This window comes from the organism of the source record quoted next, unplaced genomic scaffold (assembly GCF_019419815.1).
Source record: "Pyrus x bretschneideri cultivar Hongxiangsu unplaced genomic scaffold, Pyrus_bretschneideri_v1 Contig15, whole genome shotgun sequence".
Lineage (NCBI taxonomy): Eukaryota > Viridiplantae > Streptophyta > Magnoliopsida > Rosales > Rosaceae > Pyrus > Pyrus x bretschneideri.
In genome coordinates this window covers 662,634-684,678 of record NW_025999446.1, presented here as the reverse complement: position 1 = coordinate 684,678, position 22,045 = coordinate 662,634, and the positions used below count along the sequence as shown (strand labels likewise).

The window sequence follows — 22,045 nt, the reverse complement described above, 5'->3', positions numbered from 1 at the left end:
AGTACATTCTTTGTTTTTTATTATATAATAATAAATAAGTAAAATTAATAACTAATGAGAAGCTACAATATATTCACATCCGTCGAGTTCGGAAAAATTATGAAAAATTTTACCTTACTTATAACTACAATCAAACGGACTCAATTGTTCAATAGTTGTACGTGAGTGTACAAGCTGAACAAAGAATTTTAACCGATGTCATAATTATAATTTTAAATCTCATCCTAACGGGTCCCACACTGTCTTGTCGAACAGTGATTGGCAGTGGGCTTGGACTTGGGCTCCTCCTCCAGCCTATCATATCTCATCCTGATGGTCCCACACTCCTTGTTGTATTCCTAATTTCCAATCATCCACTTTCTTATTTTCTCAATAATAAATGACTTTTTTATTGTATTCTCTTAATTTCTTAAAAATAAAAAATAGAAGAAAAGAAACTGAAAGCAAATAGCCATTTTCTTAATAGGAAACTTTTTGTATATTGTTTTGATGAAGTTGCATTTAATCTTAAGCCTCTATACGATAAATTACCATCTCGTTATAAAAAAAAAAAATTTAGTTTCAACGAAATAAAGAATTTAACTTGGATTGGTAACAATAATCAACACAATGATTAAACAACTTTTACCACATAACGTTGTGGCGTTGATGGGAACGTGACAATAGAATTGAGATCGTCTTCGGTGAATCTAGAGTCCATGAATCAGAAGATCCTAAACGTTAAAAAAAGATCTAAACTCTTGGTTTTTGTGACGTAAATCAGTAAAATGGGTTACAAGGATCACCAAATTTAAAGTAAGCGATTTAAATTTTTTGACTTTTAGACTCAAGACACAGAGATTCGAACATGATTAAGGATGTGCAATTCAGCTTTGCCAATTTTATACCAATAAAGTTACAACATTCTATATTTTCTATTCTATTAGAAATTATCCCATCCAATTATTCTGAAAATGAATATAATTTTAATAAATATATCCAGCGACCCCGCATCAAACTTTTCCCTTTATAAGCACCCCACCACACCTCCGCCTTTCTCGCACGCATTCATTTCCTACTTCTCACAACTGCCACCCTTCTCTCTCTGTTTTCTCAGCATACAAACACAGCAAAAACATGGGGCCGTACCGATCGTCGCCGGCCGTGGCAGTCCTCCTCCTCACGATCTTCACTGTCTCATCGGCCCTCGACATGTCCATCATCTCCTACGACAACAACCTCGGAGACGGCAAGTCCACGGGCAGCTGGAGGACTGACGATGAGGTGATGTCGATGTACGAGGGGTGGCTGGCGGAGCACGGCAAGGCATACAACGCCCTGGGAGAGAAGGAGCGGCGGTTCCAGATCTTTAAAGACAACCTCAGGTACATCGACGAACAGAACTCCAAGAACCTCAGCTACAAGCTGGGTCTGAACCGGTTCGCCGATCTGTCGAACGAGGAGTACCGGAACACTTACCTTGGCACCAAGACTCGCGCTCAGAAGAAGCGGCTCTCCAACAGGAATACCAAGAGTGACCGGTACGCGCCGCGTGTCGGCGATTCGTTGCCTGACTCCATTGATTGGAGGGAGGAGGGCGCAGTTAACCCAGTCAAAGACCAAGGCAGCTGCGGTAAATTTTTATTCTATTTATTTAATTGTTTTTACTTTTTTATTAAATAATTACGAAATTATTCTGTTTAATGATTTATCGGTGATGTTTCTCTCTTTTGCGTGGTCCTAATTCGTTTAGAATTTTGGGTTTGCTTGGTGATATGTCAGAGGTGTGTGATTAGGGAGTCGTTGACTTTGATAAACTGGTTGATTATTGCTTAATCAAAGGGGTTTAACCTAAATCAAACGTGGAGTATTCACTTAGACAGTTGATTATTCCGAAATCCATAGTTTCAGACATGGATTTTGCAGTTTCCATGTTTGAATTACCTTATACTTGGAGACCAAATACGTGAACATAATTCCAATTTTTTGTTTGTAAAGATGAAAAAAATTAGATAAAAATATCTTCCTTCTTTTATGGTAGGAAAAAAATAACAGGTAAAAATATCCGACAGAAGAATCTGGGTTGCCTGCAGTAATGAAGGGGAGGATTTTTACAAATTACTGTTCTTGTTTCCCCTTTTTTGGGTTATGCTGGGAAACTATTTATTTAAATTAGATTTTGTAAATTATAAGACATGATTATTGATGATTGGTTTATTACTAAAGTATTTATCAATATGTTTATTTTTTTATTTATGATACGTCATATGATTTGCAAATTTTGTTTAAAAAATTAGTTTACCTAGCGTTATTCTAGGTGTTTTTTTTTTTATATTGTAGGTTCATAGGAATAGGAATAGAGCACGAATTGTGCCAAAAAAAAATATATCAGTTGATTCATGGTGAGTTTGTTGTGCACATGTCAACATATATTGGCTTACATCGGAGTAATATGATGAGTGATGTAAATACAACTTATCGAGTGATGTCAACACAACATGTCAAAATATGTCTAATATGTATTACATAAAACATTTAGTAAGTACAAAAAACTATCACTACCAAACATTCGGAAGGTTTTCAAAAGACCTTCACGTGTATGCATTATGGACTCAGGTGGTCTTGGGGCCACCTTGGTCCCTATTTCCATTCGTCCTAGGAGGATCCACATAGTTTTAAAGCATCTCAGGTTAAAAATCCTACGTGGACTGTTTTGACCAAAAAAGGATGATTTTTTATTTTTTTAAAGTTTCAAAAGAGATGTCAAATCCTACCTGAATCAACATTCTCTACTTTGCTGCAATTGTTTTATTTTAATGTTGGACTCACATATTTCTTTATTTTTCTTCAATTTTTTATTAATTTATTATTAAATTTTGACCCAATAACAAAAAAACATTTTAATTTGATATTTCGGTTAGAATAAGAGGCTTTACAAAATGTTACTTTGCCACATCGACTATAAAATTGAAATTTGATATGGAGATGGTCTTAATACCCAGCTGCATGATGATTGATTTTTTTTTCCAAATATTTCTTAACTCTATTGAAGTAAAAGGGTCCTCTTTTGTCATCTTTGTAACTCGTTGGTTTTGTGATATATATTCAATTAAGATTAGATAATTTCTTGGATTCGACTAGCATTGGATCAACGTATCATAATTACCAGAAAAATAATTGTTATATGCTTTTGCTCTAATCTTACAATGTGTCGCTAGCAAGTGATACATAGCTTCACATATTATCAAGTTACCTTGGAATCCTTTTTTTGAGTAGTAACCAAATGAATTTGATTGTATATTACAGGGAGTTGCTGGGCATTCTCAACTATCTCCGCCGTGGAAGGTATCAATAAGCTAGTGACCGGTGACCTCATCTCACTATCTGAGCAGGAGCTGGTAGACTGCGATACAACATACAATGAAGGATGCAATGGAGGTCTCATGGACTACGCCTTTGAGTTCATCATAAAAAATGGCGGAATTGACAGCGAAGAGGACTATCCTTACAAAGGATACGATGCCGCATGTGACCCCTACAGGGTCAGTATTTTTTGTCATTTGCTTAGCTGAAATATTTTTGAAGAGGAGCTAAAGTTCACGCTCATTTGGTCATTTGTTTTCTTCTATGCAGAAAAATGCCAGGGTGGTTTCGATCGACACTTATGAAGATGTTCCTGTAAACAGTGAGGAAGCATTGAAAAAGGCTGTTGCCAATCAGCCAATCGCCGTTGCCATTGAAGGAGGTGGCAGAGACTTCCAGTTGTATTACTCCGTAAGTTTTCTTCACTTTATATCACAAAATCTTTGCAATAAAGAGAGAAATGTTGTTCTCTTGTCGGGCTTATGTAGTAAAACAAATACATATGTTGATGAACAATCTGACAGGAGAGCGTTACTCGTTGAAGAATATTTCATTATTTATTATACCAAATAAAGTAGACTGCAGCTCAAGTCAGTGTGATATGATTGTTTTGACGGCTTTTGAAGAAAATGCATGAACTAATTTGCCGCATGGCTTCACTATTTCAGGGTGTATTTACAGGACGTTGTGGGACGGATTTGGACCATGGTGTGACAGTTGTTGGATACGGCACAGACAAGGGGCTCGATTACTGGATAGTGAGAAACTCATGGGGCGAAAGCTGGGGAGAGAAGGGATACATCAGGATGCAGCGTAATCTGGGCAACACCGCTAATGGGATATGTGGAATTGCCATGGAGCCTTCTTACCCGATAAAGAATGGCCAGAATCCCCCTAACCCCGGTCCTTCTCCTCCATCTCCGATATCAGTTTGTGACGAGTACTACTCTTGCCCTGAGAGCAACACGTGCTGCTGCATTTACCAGATTGGAAACTATTGCTTTACTTGGGGATGCTGTCCACTTGAAGGTGCCACCTGCTGTGATGACCATTACAGTTGCTGCCCAAGCGCATATCCTGTTTGCGATGTCAATGCCGGAGCTTGTTTGATGGTAAGAACACATAAAAGTCCCCATTTCTGATGACCATTTCGTTTTAATTTTTCATTTTGTTTCAGTTGCCGCTCGTTAATTATTTTCTTACATTGTTTTACTTTCTTGCTGAAACAGAGCAAGGGCAATCCTTTGGGAGTGAAGGCATTGAAGCGCACCGCCGCAAAACCCCACTGGGCTGTTGGTGGCGGAAAGAGCAGCAGTGCTTAAGCAAAACACCCAAGCCTTGATGCAGTGGTTTAACAAAAGCTAAGAAGGAAGAGAAGTATCAAAGCATGATTGATAATCTCCTCCTTCGTTTATCGTTACCAGCGGATTACGCTCTTAATCGTAATTTATAGTCCAAGAAAAGGATTATTTCAGATTCTGATTTGTATATAGGCCTGTATTTATTACTTATTGCATTTGATCAGTTGAAAGACAATACATATTGTTGTCAATTTAGCAAATATGCTCTGTAAGTTTTCATGAATTTGGCTTTGGCTTTTATGAAAAGTGCTTCGCTCCCAATCCTTATTGTAATTTGCTTAATATATGGAATGTGATATTTCATTTTGCCAGAATGTGCTAATACCTACGCAAGTTAATCACAAACAGGCAATTAATTAAGTAAACTGTAAACATATGAAGACTACACAAGGCGAATGTTGCTTAAGAGTTACTAGTTGTATCCGTTCAATCGTCCCCCTTAATATTGTATGGTCTAAAACAAATAACAAGATTGAAGGCTTGAGATTGATTCTGAAATGGCTAAAAACGTGTTTTTGATGGTTAAAGTATTTTTGAAAATGTTTGGTAAAAAAACTTAGAAACAACTATATATGCATTGTTACAACCACAACTTTAATTAAGAAACACTTGCATTTTTAATAAAAATATCAAAATGATTACAACAAAAACACACTTTTGCTAACTGAAACCCTTGTGACTAGGTTTGGTAAAAAAAATTAAAAAAATAAAACCTTACAAATAAATTTTCAAATTCCGTTGCATCCCATTCCATCTTATCTACGTACCAAGGGTACCTAAAAGGCTAATAATTTTCCAAGTTAAAAGGTCTGCAATTTGCTTAGTAAAGGGAACATAATATCTCACTTGGAAAAAATGTGCTTAAATGAAATATTATTTATATTATTTGTCCTTCAGCTTCACGGTCAAATGAATCAATTGAAATTCATACGACCAGTTATTCTGCACTCTTGAGGTCCTCTAAAAAAATAATTGATAATATTTAGAAGACAAATCGCCAATCGCTCGATATTGCCATTAGTATTCCAACTCTTTAATTAATTGGAAAGAGTTTCATGGAAAAGCAGCAAATTCACACTTTCCTAGCTAACAAATTTAAAGCAAATTAATTCAGGCATCCTCGCTAATGGGTATACTAAATTGGAACTGGATCCCCTCCGGATCCAAAAGGATCTGAGCCCACTAATTAATGAATTCAGGTCATTGAAATTTGATCTAACGGCTACAATTATTATAACTTTGAGAGATACCTCTTGTTTGTAATCGTCGAATCAAATTTCAATGATCCGGATTTATTGATTAGTGGGCTCAAATCCTTAGATCAGAAGGGGATCCAGTTCCAGGTCCTGCTTATACAGTAATGGACAAGATTTAGTAATCTCCCGGATGAAGTTGCTCATCATATTCACTTCCTTGATGATACAAAAGAGCTCACTCGTCTTGGGACCGTGTCCAAAAGTTGCAGAAGACTTCATTTATCAACTCCAACAATACGAGTTTATCGGTGTTTTGTTGCATAATTCTGTCGATCCGCATTTGTCAAATTTTTTGAGTTCTTTTGATAGATTCTTGATTCAGCGTGGGAATAGTATAGTAAGATACACATTTTTCTCTTAGGTTGTGCCGTGTCTTCTCTGCCACTGCCACAGCTCGGGGTTTTGATGAAGAGCTCTATCAAATCTTCGCGTGGATTTATAACGCGGTAAGATGTAATGTTGAAGCACTTGAATTTGAGTTGGTTGAAGCAGGTTACGTACAAGATTATGAGGGGGCACTGTTACAATTTCCTTCTTGCATATTTTCTTGTCGTTCTTTGAGGTCTCTACGTGTGAGTTTAAAGTACGGCATTATTAAATCACCATCATCCTCTCCCTCCTCTAATAATATTGTGTTCTTGAGATTGAACTTTGTTACTTTAGAGGAGGGGTTTTGCAAATGGATCTCATGTTGTTGCAAATGCATTAAGGATATCCGGCTTGAAAGTGTTACAGGGATAGAAAATATCCCCATTGAAAGTTCTTTGGAATCATTTGAGGTTTCTGGTGTGGGCCTCCTCTATCTAAAAGTTTTTGGGGAGAAACTTGAACATATCAGCATTGACTGGTCACGTAATTCCCCTAATGACAGATTATTTGTTATGTCTGCTCCAAATCTTAAGTGCTTGAGTAGGGTAGGGAATGTGATGAATAACAATCTGAATTTTGGGGAACTCTTTCGTTTAGAAAAAGTTAAGCTCTCTCATCGATTTGGCGTGTATGACTTGGACAGTGCAATCAAGTTCCTTTACAGTAGGCGCAGGGTTAAATTTCTAATTCTGGACGAAGCGACCATGAAGGTACATGAAATGAGAATTCTATCATTTTTATGCTAGTTGGAAAGAATAATCGGTACATAATATGATTTGTATAGAGGTCTTGTGCCGGGACCATTGCATGATGTTACATTTCTGCGTATAGATTTTGAAGAACTCATTGAAGATCACAGAGTCCCGACACTGGTCTCTCTTTTTAAAGCAGTGCCAAACTTAAATACTTTGCACAGAAGGAGAAAATTCTTTCGCTACCAAGAAACTCATATAAGTGAAATTTTATGCGTTTTTTGGCCTTTTAAATACTTGTTTTATGCGCAACTTAGTTTTTACCATGTTTCCTTATCTGTGTTTTTCGGTTTTGCAATCAATTGGTTTTTACTATATTAATCTTTCTCCTTCCTTTTCAGTCATCTTTGTTTAGTAAGAGTTATTGGGAACTCCAGAACCTTGCTTTTGTTTCTCAACCTAGCAGGTTACTATGGATCTTACTTCGAATGGGATTGAGTTAGCAAAGTATATGCTGGAGCATGCTCGTAATTTGAAAAAAATGGTCGTAAAGTATTCATGTGATGATCATCCAAATTTGAAGCGAATCTTGACTGAGAGCACGATGAGTTCCAAAGCTACAGCTGTTCACGATGACATAAAATCGCTCCATAGTTATCTTTGTGGACTTAGGCCTGGTTTAGTACTGAGGTGATTCTGAAAAAAGTAGCTATCAAAAAAAGTTGAGAGTTTTTTAATGTTTGGTAAACATTCAGCTTCAGTTTTTTTTTCACAGTTTTGGGTGAAAAAAAGCCAAAAACACAAAGTTGCAAAACCCAGCTTTGAAAAAAGGGTTTTTTTTCACATCTGTTTTACATAAAAGTTTACCAAACACTATAATACTGCTAGTTTGGTAAACATAGTGTTTGGTAAACTTTTATGTAAAACAGATGTGAAAAAAAGCCTTTTTTTCAAAGCTGGGTTTTGCAACTTTGTGTTTTTGGCTTTTTTTCACCCAAAACTGTGAAAAAAATTGAAGCTGAATGTTTACCAAACATAAAAAAACTATCAACTTTTTTTTATAGCTACTTTTTTCAGAATTACCTTAATACCAAACTAGGGCTTAGATGGTTTGAATGCAGCCTTTGGCTTTAGATGCAATGTTCAACTCTCGCGGTTTACGCATGAACTCTCTCGCAGCATTTGATTGAATTTGGAGATGCTGGTTCTAGGGGTGGGTTCGGTTCCGTTCGGTTCGGTTTTTTACGAAAACCGGAAACCGAACCGAAATTACTGTTCGGTTCGGTTCGGTTTTCTATCGATTTGTGTTCGGTTCGGTTTATATTCGGTTCGGTTTCGGCCTGGTTCGATTTTTTTTTTTTTTTTTATTTGCTTTTTTTTCCAAGTAGCTTAAAAAAAGTATATGAAAACAACTTGCATCCATTTTGTAATAAGTCCTATTTCAACATAATCGTCAAGACTCAAAATAAGCATTCCAAATTTCTAATATAATCATAGTCTCAACTCAAAGACAATGAAAATAAACATTCAATTCAAAGTTTAATTATAATCAAGTGTTTCAAAGTCCAAAGTTAAATAAACATCAAAATTTAAATCTTCCAAAAGTCCAAACTTAAAATAAACATCAAAGTTTAAGTATTCCACATCTAAAAGACTAAAATAAACATTCCAAATTTCAACTTTCAAGTGCCCCACAATGAGAGTGATCCACGTACTTTTTCAACGACAATTTGTTTGCTAATGCTTGGGTGGCCTAGGGGGCAACATATCACCTTTTTTTGAACTTCCACTTGCCATTTCTACATAGAAATAATAAAAGAAAAGATACTAATTAAAATGTTATTTAAAATAATCTAACAAAATCAAATGCAATAAAGGTTTAAGGGTTTTGTTAAAAAGATTAAAAAATTAAAAATAACCTCACAAATCCTGAAGGCATGAGGGTTCAAACCCATGCCTCCAGCTTGTAAAGTTTCATTGAAACCAACTTGGCAACAGGTTCTATTTTGTTATGATTGTATGACTAAACTATTTATAAATATTCAAAAAAATTATATATATATATATATATCGGTTCGGTTCGGTTCGGTTTCCGAGCCTCAAAAACCGAAACCGAACTGGTCAAATTTGGTTCGGTTCGGTTTGACAATTTCGGTTCGGTTTTTTTGCGGTTCGGTTTTTTTCGGCCTCGGTCTGATTCGGTTTTCGGTTTTTTGAACCCACCCCTAGCTGGTTCTACTTTTTGCCTTCATGTACTTTATAGTTATATTTGTATGAAGTTTACAATTATGTTATTACTGTTGCTGATATGTAGATTCACTCATGACTTTGGCTGTGGCTTTTGTGAAGTGTTTTCTATTGTGAATTGGTTAATGGATGGAACATGATGTATTTCATTTCTAATGGCCAAAATTTGCTTACATCATGCAAATATTAAGTACCCAATAGAAATGAAATACATATCTCAAACTCGGTTCTCCTTTATTCTCTCCTCAATATTGCTTAAAAATAATAAGTTCAAAACACAGAAACTTAATGGTCTCGACATTTCGTTAAGTTGTTTCCACCAAAATTCTGAAATTTCGGCGGGGCCGAATAATTGTTCAATATTTCGGTATATGTTGCCTAACGTTTGGTTTCAAAAGCAAATTTTATTCTTTTTAGGGCCTTGTGTTCGATACCTATTGATTTTCCGGAAAAATGGTTTGAGAATCTATAAACTGAATTTATTTACCCTTTCATGATTTTATGTACTGCAGTCTGCGGACATCCTTTGAATATCAAATCGTCTATTGCTTTTCATCCTTCTTTTTTTTTCTTTTTTTTTTTCTTGAAAAGTTATTTTTGCTTCAGCTGATGAGCATATGATGGGAAAATTGGAAAAATACAAACAAGCAACACCAAGTAATTATATTTGAAATACAAACTCGATCAAAACCTTAATTGAGAAAGTAATAATGGGAAAGGCTCTTTTTATGTATTGCATTTGATCAGTTGAAAGACATACAGATTCTTGTCAATTACCAATATGCTCTGTAACTCAAGCCATGAATTAGGGGTTGGCTTATTGAAAACTGTATTTGCATTACTTAATCAATAAGATTACACACAAGTATTTATATACAAGATACTAACACTCTTGCATTAACAGCTCACCCTAACTAACCAACTATATAAAATACAACTGAAATAACAAAACTTAACAATACTAAGTTTTGTCCTTTACAATACTACCCCTAATATCCCCCTCAAACTAAACTTAGGGAATCTTAGTGAAAGTTTGTCTCGAAGAAGAAGAAATTGAGCTTTAGGCAAAGATTTGGTACAAATGTCTGCTATTTGATCTTGAGTGTAGATGAAATGAACAAAGACTTCCTTGGAAAGAACTTTCTCTCGAATGTAGTGGTAATCAATTTCCACATGTTTGGTCCGGGCATGAAAAATGGGATTCTTGCAAGAGATATAGCAAAGATGTTATCACACCAAAGCTTAGGAGGACAAGACAAAACCAATCCAACATCAGTTAATAACTTGCAAATCCAGGTGATCTCAGCAACAGTGTTAGCAAGAGACCTATACTCAGCTTCAGTTGAGGAGTGGGCAACCGTTGTCTGTTTCTTGGGACTCCAGCTTAGGATAGAATCTCCCAAAAAAATGAAAAACCCTCCAGTAGATCGTCTATCTATATGGCAACCTACCTAATTTGCATTCGAGAAAGCATTGATGCTAAAAGGTTTTGAAGACTGTGGAAACCAAAGACCAAGGTCAAGAGTACCCTTTAAGTACCTGAGAATCCGTTTAACTGCTTCAAATGGGATGTTGCATGAATTGGCAAACCAAATTAACTGCAAATAACAAATCCGGTCTGGAATAGGTTAAGTACCGAAGACCACCAACTAGAGACCTGTATTCAGTTGGATCCTGCAAAAATGGAGAATTATGATCCAAAGAGGAAGTGCTGAGAGAAGTGATACATGGTTTTTCATCATCCATGTTAGCTTTCTTGAGAATATCCAAAATATATTTTTTTTGGGAAATAAAGATCCCAAAAGAAGATCGTTTGAATTCAATTTCAAGGAAGTAATGGAGAGGACCCAAATCCTTGATGGGAAAAAGGGTACTAAGCTGAGAAATAGTCTCCTTGCAGGCTTGAGAGTTGGGACTAGTGACAAGAATATCATCTACTTAAACCAGAACAAATACCAATGCAGATGACTTCTTAACAAATAAGGAGTGATCATTTTGAGAACCATGAAGGCCAAGAGAGGACAAAGCTTTGTATAACTTCTCATACCAAGCTCGAGGAGCCTGTTTTAAACCTTATAGGGACTTGTGTAGCTTGCAGAAACAATTGAACTTAGTAGGATCCCCAAAACTAGGGGGTTGGATCATGAACACAAATTCTGAAAGATTACCATGCAGAAAAGCAATGCTTGCATCTAATTGATTTAAAAACCATTTGAACTCAGCTGTCATGGTGAGAAGTAATCGAATTGTAACTGGTTTGGCAACTGGGCTAAAAGTTTCTATGTAATCCAAGCTTTGCTGTTGGTCGAATCCCTTGGCTACCAATTGAGCCTTGTACCTGTCTATAGAACCGTTAGGCTTTCTTTTTATCCTGAATACCCATTTGCAGCCTACCAAATTCTGTGAAGATATATAGGGAACTAATGACCAAGTACCATTGTTGAGAAGTGCATTAAATTCCTCCTTCATAGCATGTCTCCATTGAGGGCGTTTTGAGGCTTGGAGATAGGTAAAAGGGATGTATTCTAGAGATATATGAGATGGGATAGGGTGTTTAGTGGCTGCAAAGGCTCTAGGTTTGTAAATGCCAGATTTGGATCGAGTTTGCATAGAGTGAAGGTTAGAACTAAAGGAAAACTAATGAGAAGAGCTTGAAAACGTTGAGTTGTAACGATAATGGCAAAACAAAGAGTAAAGTGAATAGTACCAGGATTGATTTTTTAGTGTAAAAATGTGGTTTTCCGTTAAAGTGAACAGTACCAGAAGCTTTTCGTTAAAGTTCCCTAGAATTAATGGGATAGGGTGTTTAGTGGCTGCAAAGGCTTTAGGTCTGGAGAAACTGTAAATGGACAGATTTAGTGATCTTCAAGACAAATTTCTCATCACATTCTTTCCTTCTTTGATATAAAATATTTAGCTTGTTTCGGTAGCGTGTCCAAAAGATGCAGAAGGCTTCAATTATCAACTCCCAAATTGAACTTCAATCGGATTTTCCACAGCAGTAGTAATCGGCTGCAGCTGTTAAATTATTTAAGTTGTTTGGATAGATTCTTGATTCAGCGTGGGGAAAATAAGATAGAAAGCTTTGGTGTTTCTTGGCCGCGTTCTTTTAACCACAATGCCACCCCATCTGCCTTTGGTGTCGAACTCTTTATAATTATCCCGTGGATTTACAATGTAGTAAGTTGTAATGTTGAAGTACTTGGAATTGAAATTTATCCATGCTTCTGTTTTGAACCCTATGGAGGGAGACTCTTCGAATTTCCGTCTTGTGTATTTCTTTGTCAATCTTTGCGGTCTTTATCTATGAAGATTAGGGATGGACAAAATACTCATGGGTTTGAATAAACGCATTATCCGTTCATTTAAAGTTCATAGTTATGGTTATGGGTAACCATTTAGATGAACAAATGGTTATGGGTATAACAGTTTATTCGTGAAATTTAAATGAGCGGTTATGAGTATTACTCGCGGTTATAACGGGTATCCACTTACCTATTTAATTTAATACATGTAAAATTAAAAAATAAAAAATAAAAACCCTAAATTTTCAATCTCTCCGCTAGACTCAAACACCCCGTCCCCTGCTCATCTCTCCCTCCTCGCTGCCCTCTCTCTCATCTCTCCCAAGTCGCAGGAGTTTAATTTTTGCTCTCAAGTGTTCACTTGCATTAGGCCTTGCTGTGTTATTCGGCTTCTTGTATAACAAGGAAAACGGATACTGGTCAGGCCTCACCATTACCATCACCTTTGTAATAGGTAGGCAAGCAACATTCACAGTTACGAATGCCCGAGTTCAAGGAACGGCACTGGGATCAATCTACGGGATCTTATGGTTTTTTATCTTCCACGGACTTGAGAAATTCAGGCTCTTACCACTCATACCTTGGATCTTTATATGCCATTTTCTTAGGTACAACAGGATGTATGGCCAAGCTGGTGGCGTCTCAGAAGCCAATGGGGCTCTACTATTCTTGGGTAGGGACAACTATGGTGCTCCAAGTGAATTTGCAATTGCAAGAATCATAGAGGCCTCCATTGGGTTGCTTCGTTTCCTAACAGTAGAAAAATATCGTTCGTAAACTATTATTTCAATTATTGGAATTGTACGAGGATTTAAATGATTAAAATAGGGAAATGCATGTTATAACGGTGTTTAATTGTCAAAAAATGAAAATTATGAAAAAAAAAAAATTCTTTTGTAATTTTCAAGTTGTTAAAAAAAACATGTAGAAGGGTGAAAAAGGGGTAAATAGGTCAAAAAAAATGATAAACGGGTTCAAAACGGGTAATGGTTATGGTTAAATGGATAAACGGTTATGGGTATGGTTAACCGTTTATAAACGGTTATAGGTATGGATATAACCGTTTATGCAATTACCAACAGGTAAACGGTTATGGGTAAATAACCGCGGTTACTCGTCTACCATAACCGTTGCCCATCTCTATTGACGATGAATTGTGCTGTTCTTAAATCACCAATATCATCATCAGCTTCTTTTTCTAATCTTGTGTCCTTCAGTTTGATTTCTGTTTCTGTAGAAGAGGGTTTTTGCGAATGGATTTCATGTTGTTGCAAATGTATTAAAGAGTTATGCCTTGATGAAGTTAGCGGGATGCAAAATATCACTACTGAAAGTTCTTTACAATCTTTTGAGGTATCTTGTCTAGGGAACCTGCTCGATCTAATTAAAATATCTTGTGAGAAACTTGAACGTCTAGACATCCATTGGCAGTTGGCACTGTGATTTGCCTATTGGCAAATCGTTTATTATGTCTGCTCCAAATCTTACGTATTTGAATTGGCAAGGGAATGTGATGAATGATAGTATACGGGGTGTATTCAATTAGGATTTTGAGGGATTTTAATTCTTTTAATGAATCTAGGGGTATTCAATCAAGATTTTAAGTGATTCTTTGAAATTGAAGGTGTATTCAATTAGGATTTTAAAAAAGTTTGTAACATTCCAGGTGTATTCAATTAGAAATTGATTTTAAAGAATTTGAGAAAGTTGAGGAATTAGAGGGAATTTGAGAGATTTCGTAGTGTATTTTAAGCATTCACAAATCTCACTTCTTCCCACGAGATTTCAAGGAATTAAATTAAAATTTTATATGGAATCTCTACAAATCAATTAAACTCCATAAAAATTCATAAAAGTCTCTTAAATTCTCAATTAAATACACCCCCTATATCTTGGGAAATTGTTGAGTCTAGAAAAGGTTGTTCTTCATCTATTTGATAAAGTTGATGATTTGGACAGTGTATTTAAGTTTCTTTGCAGTATTCGCAAGGTTAAACTTTTTTTTTTTTTTTGGATTTTCACAACATGCAGGTAATTTTCATTATTCTGTGGTTATTTGGACTGGAATTAGTGTAATCCCGTCTAGAGGTTTATGGCAGGGAGATCCCATTTCCTCTTACCTGTTCTTGCTTTGTGCAGAGGGTTTCTCTGCCCTTATTGCAAATATGGAGTGGGTTGGGGCTATTCAAGGAATTTCAGTGTGCCAAAATGCCCCTTTTATAAACCATTTGCTCTTCGCCATTGATAGCTTCATCTTTGGTAGAGCTAGAAAGGAGGACTGTGAGACGGTTCAAAAACTCTAGCTTGCTATGAGAGGGCTTCGGGCCAAGAGGTTAACCTACAAAAAAGAGCAATGTATTTTAGTCGTAATATCAAAAGGAATGACCAAAACCTACTGGCAACTTTGATTGGAGTGGAAATAGTTGACATAGTTGACAGATATGAGATGTACTTGGGGCTTCCAACATTTGTGGGAGGAAATCATGGGGTATGTTTTAATCATATCAAAGAGAGACTTTGGAAGAAACTTCAAGGCTGGAAAGGGAACAATTCATGGCTTCCAACATTTGTGGGAAGAAATCGTGGGGTATGTTTTAATCATATCAAAGAGAGACTTTGGAAGAAACTTCAAGGCTGAAAAGGGAAAATTTTGAGTGCTGCCAGTAAAGAGCTGTTAGTAAAGGTTGTAGCTCAAACCATCCCGATGTACACCATGAATTATTTTTTACTCCCAAAATATTTCTGTGATGAACTGACTCGGTTAGTGGCATCATATTGGTGGACTTAATCCAAGAATACAAGGAGAATTCATTGGATGGCCTAGAACAAGCTTTGTCTACCTAAACTTGAGGGTGACCTTGGGTTTCGTAATCTTTTGGCTTTTAATCTCGCTCTCCTTGCCAAGCAAGGGTGAAGGATTATACATGATCTGTCATCCCTAATAGCAATGAATTTAAAAGAAATATACTTTCCTCAATCTTCATTTATGGAAGTTGTGGTCCGGTCGAATGCTTCTTATGTGGGGAGGAGTATTTGTGCAGCAAAGGAAGTGATCAAGCGTGGTCAAGATGGCAGATAGGGAATGGAAGTTCTGTCAAGGTGTGGGGTGACTGTTGGATCCCTCAACCATCTACGTTCTAAGTCTTTTCCCCAAAACAGGCGGATTGTAATGTTTCCATGATCAGCAATCTCATTACGAGTGAAGCTAAATGGGATTTGGTGATATTAAATTCTTTTTTATCGACTGAGGAGGTTGAACGTGTACGCACCCTTCCTTCGAGCAAACAAAATGCTAGGGATCAACTGATATGGCACTATGATAAAAAAGGAACTTTCACTGTCAAAAGTGCTTATCATGTATCATGTGGCTCGTATGTGGGTTACTCCTCCTTCTCTCACTTCCTTATCATCTTCTGATTGCAGCCCCTTCGCTGCATTATGGGGTAAGTTGTGGAAGGCGAAAGTGCCACCCAAAGTAAGAATGACTACTTGGAGAGTATTTTCTGATATAATCCTTACGGGGGTTAACCTTCTCAGGAGAAAAATCTCGGTTGACCCATTGTGCATTTTATGTGGTAATAATGTTGAATCTTTGAGGCATATTATGCTCCAATGTCCCTTTGCGTGATGTATTTGGATGGCTTCTCCTTTGGGTTGCGACCAACTCACTGGAAAGAATGTTCGCTGAAGGAATGGGCATTGCAAATGGCTCTGGAACATAAGCCATTTGACTTCGAATGTGTTATGCTATGTTGGGCTATTTGGACAACTAGAAATGCGAAGTGCTGGGAAGAAGATCTCAACCCAAACCCGTCCAGTGTTGTTGGTTGTGCGATGGATTGGTGGCATGATTTTTGAAAGGTTACAACCAATGCATCACGATCTGACAATCAATCTGCCATACCTAGGTGGTCGTGCCCTCCTTTTGGCAGGATCAAGGTTAATGTGGATGGGGCGTGGGATAAGGAAAACAAGGTAGGTGGTGTAGGGGTACGTGGTTTTTAGGGACTTGGAGGGGAAGTGTTTGGGTGCTGTCTCTAGGATGTTTGAAGATGTTTTCCTCGTATCCAAGCAGAGGCACTGGCAATTAGAGTTGGGGCTTGAGACTGCGGTTGAATGGGGCTTAAATATGATCGACTTCGAGAGTGATTCGTTTCATATCATCTCGGCATTGCAGGACTCTTCTACTATTATGTTGCACATGGGACCTATTATAGAAGATGTAAACCACCTATTGTCTACGGTTGCTGAAGCTTGTGTTGCCCACATTCGTCGCCAAGCTAACTCGGTTGCTCATCAATTAGCTCGTTTTGCTCTACGTTGTGGTAATGGTTGTACTTGGTTAGATGCTCCTCCATCTGTAATCTGTGACTTTCTTTAGGAGGATGTTCATGTACCTTGTACTAATTAGCCTTTTCATGGCTTCAATGAAAGTGTTATTATTGAAGTATTAATTTAGTTTCAGTTTTGTAGGTTATATGCAGGGATGTTCGCTTTCTGTGTGTTGATGCTGATGATTTCATTGACAGCCATCTAGTTCCTTCACTGATTTCTCCTTTAAGAGCGCTTCCAAACTTGAATTCTTTTTACGTGATGGCCGAAAGTGACTATATGGGGGATGTAAATGAAAAGTCCGATCCAGGTTTTGCTTTTTTATCGTCTTAATCGAACACGTTTTATTTTCCTGGGATCCAGGTTTTCTTTCCCGATTTCTGGTTTTTTATTTTTATTTTTATGTGGTTTATCTGTATTGACATGATTGTTCTTTCCTTTCCAGGCATATGCATGTCAGTTTAGTAAGAGATATTGGGGGCTTCAGAACCTTGCTTGCATCTCTCATCTCAAGGAGGTAATTATGGAGCTTGTCAAAGGGTACGATGGAATTGAGTTTGCAAGGTATTTGCTTGAGCATGCTCGGAATTTGGAAAAAATGATCCTAAGTTTTTTTTTTTTTTTTCCGGAACGGCAACCAGATTCCCTCGGAATGTTGAATAAAAGAAAGATGTTTTCCAACGCAGAAGTTGCCTTTCAGGATAGAAAGGAAGTACGGAAACATTGGTCAAAAGCCATGCAATGATACTCTAGTGATGTGTGTTGCAGTCTCTCGGTCATCGACTGGATGTAGAGACGCAGTCTTTTATTTATGCACTGGAATATATATATAGAGAACATCCTTATATTCTCATTTGGTCTAAATTCGCTTACAATCTGATAATTTTGAAATTTCCTAACGTACTATTTGTGCTTCACGAGGAGGCGATTGAATTAAATAAAAACACATTTGAAAATATAATTTGCAAGGGGATTTAGGAGCAGTTATACCTTCACTTGAGTTCCTTGGCCTCTTATACTTTGAACAAAGTTGAGGTTCCATCCGAACACGAGCTTACAATATGCGGAGTTGCCCAAATCGTCTCTAATTGAATTTAAAAAAATTAAAACAAAATAGTCTCTATAGACTAATATGATAATAATTTTTTCACAAAAAAAAGCTCCATATCGTTATATTAGGAGTTCGTCCACGATGATCTAAATATTTATTAGAAGCGGGATATAAAACACGATGATCTAAATATTATTGATGATGAACGCTTTCGATTCATGACGTGGATTTGCAATATTTTCTACTACACGAGCCATCTCCCTAAGTTGGCTTTGAGTTACATCATTCGCAATTGGATTGTTCAAAATGATCATCAAGATTGGCATAATTATTCATTTTGGTCATTGAGATTTAAAATCGATAAAACTAGTCTATGATTTTGTCCATCATCAAACATTTTGGTTATTCTGTAACAAATCATTGTTAAATAAGAAGAAAATGGCAAAAATACCTTAATTTTTGTCAAATGATTTTGTCCCATTGTTTATTAAATTTAGAGTATTTTTATTATTTTGATCCTTTTTTTATAGAGATTTTTTACGGAACGACTAAAATAATTGATAGTAAACAAACTTAAAGACTACTTATATCGATTTTAAGTTTTAGGAACCAAAGTGAGGATTTGAGTTATTTGTTTGGTCCTACTGTAATTTTCTCTACACTCAAAGAAAAATGTAACTCTTTAAAACAAAATCTTGTTATAACTATCTATTGTGTGACTTAACTAAAACTTAGGACCTTCATATTGGTCCTTTGTTTTGACTTGAGGGTCACTTCATTCTGTAAGTTTTGGTCCGTATTTTTGCGAATGCATGAGTGCGTTGTGGACCTTCTTCTAGATGTAAAGTTTGCACTGTTTAATAAACCCACTTGCTTCATTTGTCAAAAGGAAGGCAATTCGCTTTTCGTTTGGTTACGAATTCCTCAACCAAATTGGATTGGTATTGAAAACTTACCAACTAAAATGGGTCCATCCTTCTTATCAATTGTGTGGGATTTCCAAACGGCAAGTTGCACAGACACATATCCAGTATGGAGTATGAAATACGACATTCAGAGAACCGGACCACTTGTCTAGACGACATGTCAAATAGCTTAAACACAGCCACATAAATAGTATCTTAACTTGCTTTCTTAGAATCATACTTACTCAATAACATACTGCTCTTAGTTCGGTGATATTTTTCTTAATATTGAAAGAGATTTCAAGTACACATCCACCTCCGACCAATAAGATGAAGAAAAATTGGGAGATTGAGGGTTTGGGACCATTTATTTTGCCGGGAGGTAGATTCCATATGTCTCATGCAACATCGTTGATCCAACCCTACAACAATCTCTGGTCAGTTTCGGTCCTCATTGGGTTTTGGGGACCATGGAAACATGGAAGACCACTCCCCCAAAGGGATAGGGATAGACCACATTACTCTAACCCTACCACCAATCCTCAATGAGTGCACATGTAGTAGAATTAGGAGGAGATGGTGCCACATGATCATCAGGAGTTATAAGCACCAATAATTTGAACCCTAATTTTGCATTTGATTTGCATTTGGTCTCCCTAATGATTGAAAATTGGACCCAAATCAGGAGACAATTAGAAATTCTCTCATGTTGCAGACATTATTATTTCATGAAAGAGCGATTGCATATATATTGCTCTATGACAATAGATAAAACTAAGTTACATACGTGAATTAAGCTAGTTGGTCAAGACAATATGTCCGCCTACTTGCGCTTAAGTTGGAATAAAACCAGCTTCGTAATTAATTAAGTTTATAGCACTCTAAGTCTTAAGTCTCTTGTTTTCGAACCGGTCCGAATCCTAAGTCTACCCCTCCTCCATTTTCCAAACCCAAATTAGGGTTTACGGAACTGTGCTTTTCTTCATGAGCTACATCTAAATGACAGGATGACTCTATTTTCGTAAGGTCACCACTAACCTTCTGCATCTGGTCTGCACAATTGTTCCTGTTGTTGCTCATAAGCATGTCAGGGGCTTCAGCAGCATTATGCGATGGAATATTAACCGAAGGCAGCTTCGATAGGAGAGCTCCAAGGCTGCAAGAAATAGAGGGCAGAAGAGGAGCAATTGGCCAAGGTGGTGATCCTGCTAATCCATTTTGTGGTGTGTTCCAGCCTAAGTTTATGGACTTGATTTGGGAATCATCAGGAACTTCACTGAACAATCTTTTCACACCGGTCAGTTGGCGCTTTTCGTAGACTGATAAAGCTGTTTGATCTTCAGTTCCAATCATCTGAGGATTTGGTTTGAAGATGTAGGAATGTTGGATTGGTAGGTACGGTCTTTGCATGGCAAAAACCCCTGGTATGCTCTGAAGGTAGCTGAATTTCCTCTGTATACTGATCACCAAATTGAGATCCTCCAATACCTGAAAATCCCAATGAGTCAATCGATTGATGCTTCACCGAAGGCTAGTAATTTTGACACTTGTTTCGGCCACCTACGCTTACTTCTTAGTTCTTATATGAGTGCAGATAAAATTGTGATATTCAACTTGGAGTGCAGATGGCTAAAGATGGGGTGAAAATTGCTACTTGCTGAAATTTGAAGGAAAAATCAGGGAAGACAGACACATACCTTGTCGAATGAGCCGAGTTGAATTATGCCTTCTCTAACAGAAATGATGGCAATTGTCTGCAAAATTTCGATATAACAAGCCAGTGAATCGTGTTACTAAATTTTCTTTCTTTTCTATAAAACTGAGATTTAGAAAGTGAACCTGTATGCCTGATTGGAATTGAAACTCCCATGCCCTTGGTTGCTGCATGTGAGAATGAATAAAGGGAAATTAAGGATTTAAATGAAGAAAAAAAAAATTCATGCTTGCATTTTTACTTTTGTAAGACGAATAATGTAATGAATTGGCTTACTGGTTCGGTGGATGCATTCCAAGAGGAAATGAAGTTAGGATCACCTTCATTTGGGGTATCTCTGAAAATCCATCTGTGACTATTATCTGCTGCAACTTTCCCAAGCAATCTGCAGCCAACTCAATGCAAATTAATTTGTAATTACCTTCTTGCCAACAAAAATATTAGAAGGAAGATGCTTTTTCCGACAATGTGATACTTTGAACTAATTTAATCTTTGTGGAGGGAAATTCAAACTCGGATGCAAAGGACAGTTGGGACGGGCAGACTGCACAACTAACTGGCCTAACCAACATCACCAATAGAAAGTAAATTCTCACCCTTCTCCGTAATTATATACTTCATGTGACATTTTGAAGAAGATGTCAGCTCCAAACCTCCCCTTAATGTACCCACTTCCTGCTCGCTCACATTCATAGAAATCACAGAACCCATCTTCCCAAACAAGAATCCTGCAACCAAACATTCACTTAAAAACTCGAAAACCATCGAAATCAGAAACATGGGTTTTGTTTTGTCACAGTTCCTTGTTAATCATTTTACCAGTTCCTTTTGTTTCCTTTGGATCGATCAAGGGCACTCCCTCCATAATCCCACCTGAAAAAACCAAAGCAATGTGACTTGTTTCATGAAAGTAGCTTTTCATGTGTAGTGTGCTATATATTCTGTTTATATAGTAAAATTTTCTTACTTTGGAGGAGGATAGTTCCGAGGCAAGGTTCTCCAGAAGACAGCATAAACCCACTTGGAGGAATTGGAAGAAGAATCTGAACATGAACAGAGGCTCCTCAGCGTGTGCTGCAAGAGACAATTAAGCATGGGAAGTCCACTTTCCATTGCCACACACAGAAACAGAAACACGGAGAGAGAGAGAGAGAGAGAGGGGGGGGGGGGGGGGGATTTTAGAGTGCAGTTAAGTGTGAGTGTGCTGTTGTTTCCATCACAATTAATAGGAAAAGAGGAAACTTGGGAACAAACAACCAATGTCCGCTGGCTGTGTTGGGACATTGGAGTGAGGCTCCAACCAAACCCACCGCGTAGTGGACCGCTGGGATCCCTGGAGTTTGTTTCACAGTGGGACCTATATATTTACCACTCAGAAAGGAGGAGTTAAGAAGAGTGTCCTACAAAAGAGAAATAGACACAAGTCACACAACAGATATACAGTCGGAGAGAGCTAAAACCTAAGATCCTC

General features: G+C 37.2%; 2 protein-coding genes across 2 annotated transcripts; one reads left to right on the top strand and one right to left on the bottom strand.

The window, feature by feature from the left end:
• The first annotated feature begins 1,039 nt into the window (after window positions 1-1,039).
• Window positions 1,040-4,964, top strand: LOC103945330 (low-temperature-induced cysteine proteinase). Its single transcript, XM_009355890.3, has 5 exons — window positions 1,040-1,612; window positions 3,286-3,521; window positions 3,613-3,753; window positions 4,011-4,454; window positions 4,572-4,964. The coding sequence occupies exons 1-5, from the start codon at window positions 1,117-1,119 to the stop codon at window positions 4,662-4,664; spliced, it is 1,410 nt and encodes a 469-aa protein (XP_009354165.2). The 5' UTR covers window positions 1,040-1,116; the 3' UTR covers window positions 4,665-4,964.
• Window positions 4,965-19,709: 14,745 nt separating this feature from the next.
• LOC103945329 lies at window positions 19,710-21,900 on the bottom strand. The gene is made up of 7 exons (XM_009355889.3): window positions 21,542-21,900; window positions 21,394-21,447; window positions 21,171-21,302; window positions 20,851-20,959; window positions 20,700-20,741; window positions 20,558-20,614; window positions 19,710-20,348 (listed from the first exon to the last, which is right to left on the bottom strand). The coding sequence occupies exons 1-7, from the start codon at window positions 21,856-21,858 to the stop codon at window positions 19,749-19,751; spliced, it is 1,311 nt and encodes a 436-aa protein (XP_009354164.2). The 5' UTR covers window positions 21,859-21,900; the 3' UTR covers window positions 19,710-19,748.
• Window positions 21,901-22,045: the final 145 nt, after the last annotated feature.

Excerpts from the sequence above, each read along its gene's own strand:
- LOC103945330 (XM_009355890.3), top strand. The coding sequence starts at position 1,117 with ATGGGGCCGTACCGATCGTCGCCGGCCGTGGCAGTCCTCCTCCTCACG. Across the intron at positions 3,754-4,010 it reads ACTTCCAGTTGTATTACTCC|GGTGTATTTACAGGACGTTG; the intron begins GTAAGTTTTCTT and ends TCACTATTTCAG. Across the intron at positions 4,455-4,571 it reads ATGCCGGAGCTTGTTTGATG|AGCAAGGGCAATCCTTTGGG; the intron begins GTAAGAACACAT and ends TTGCTGAAACAG.
- LOC103945329 (XM_009355889.3), bottom strand. The coding sequence starts at position 21,858 with ATGTCCCAACACAGCCAGCGGACATTGGTTGTTTGTTCCCAAGTTTCC. Across the intron at positions 21,448-21,541 it reads CGGAACTATCCTCCTCCAAA|GTGGGATTATGGAGGGAGTG; the intron begins GTAAGAAAATTT and ends TGGTTTTTTCAG. Across the intron at positions 21,303-21,393 it reads AAAGGAAACAAAAGGAACTG|GATTCTTGTTTGGGAAGATG; the intron begins GTAAAATGATTA and ends GTTTGGTTGCAG.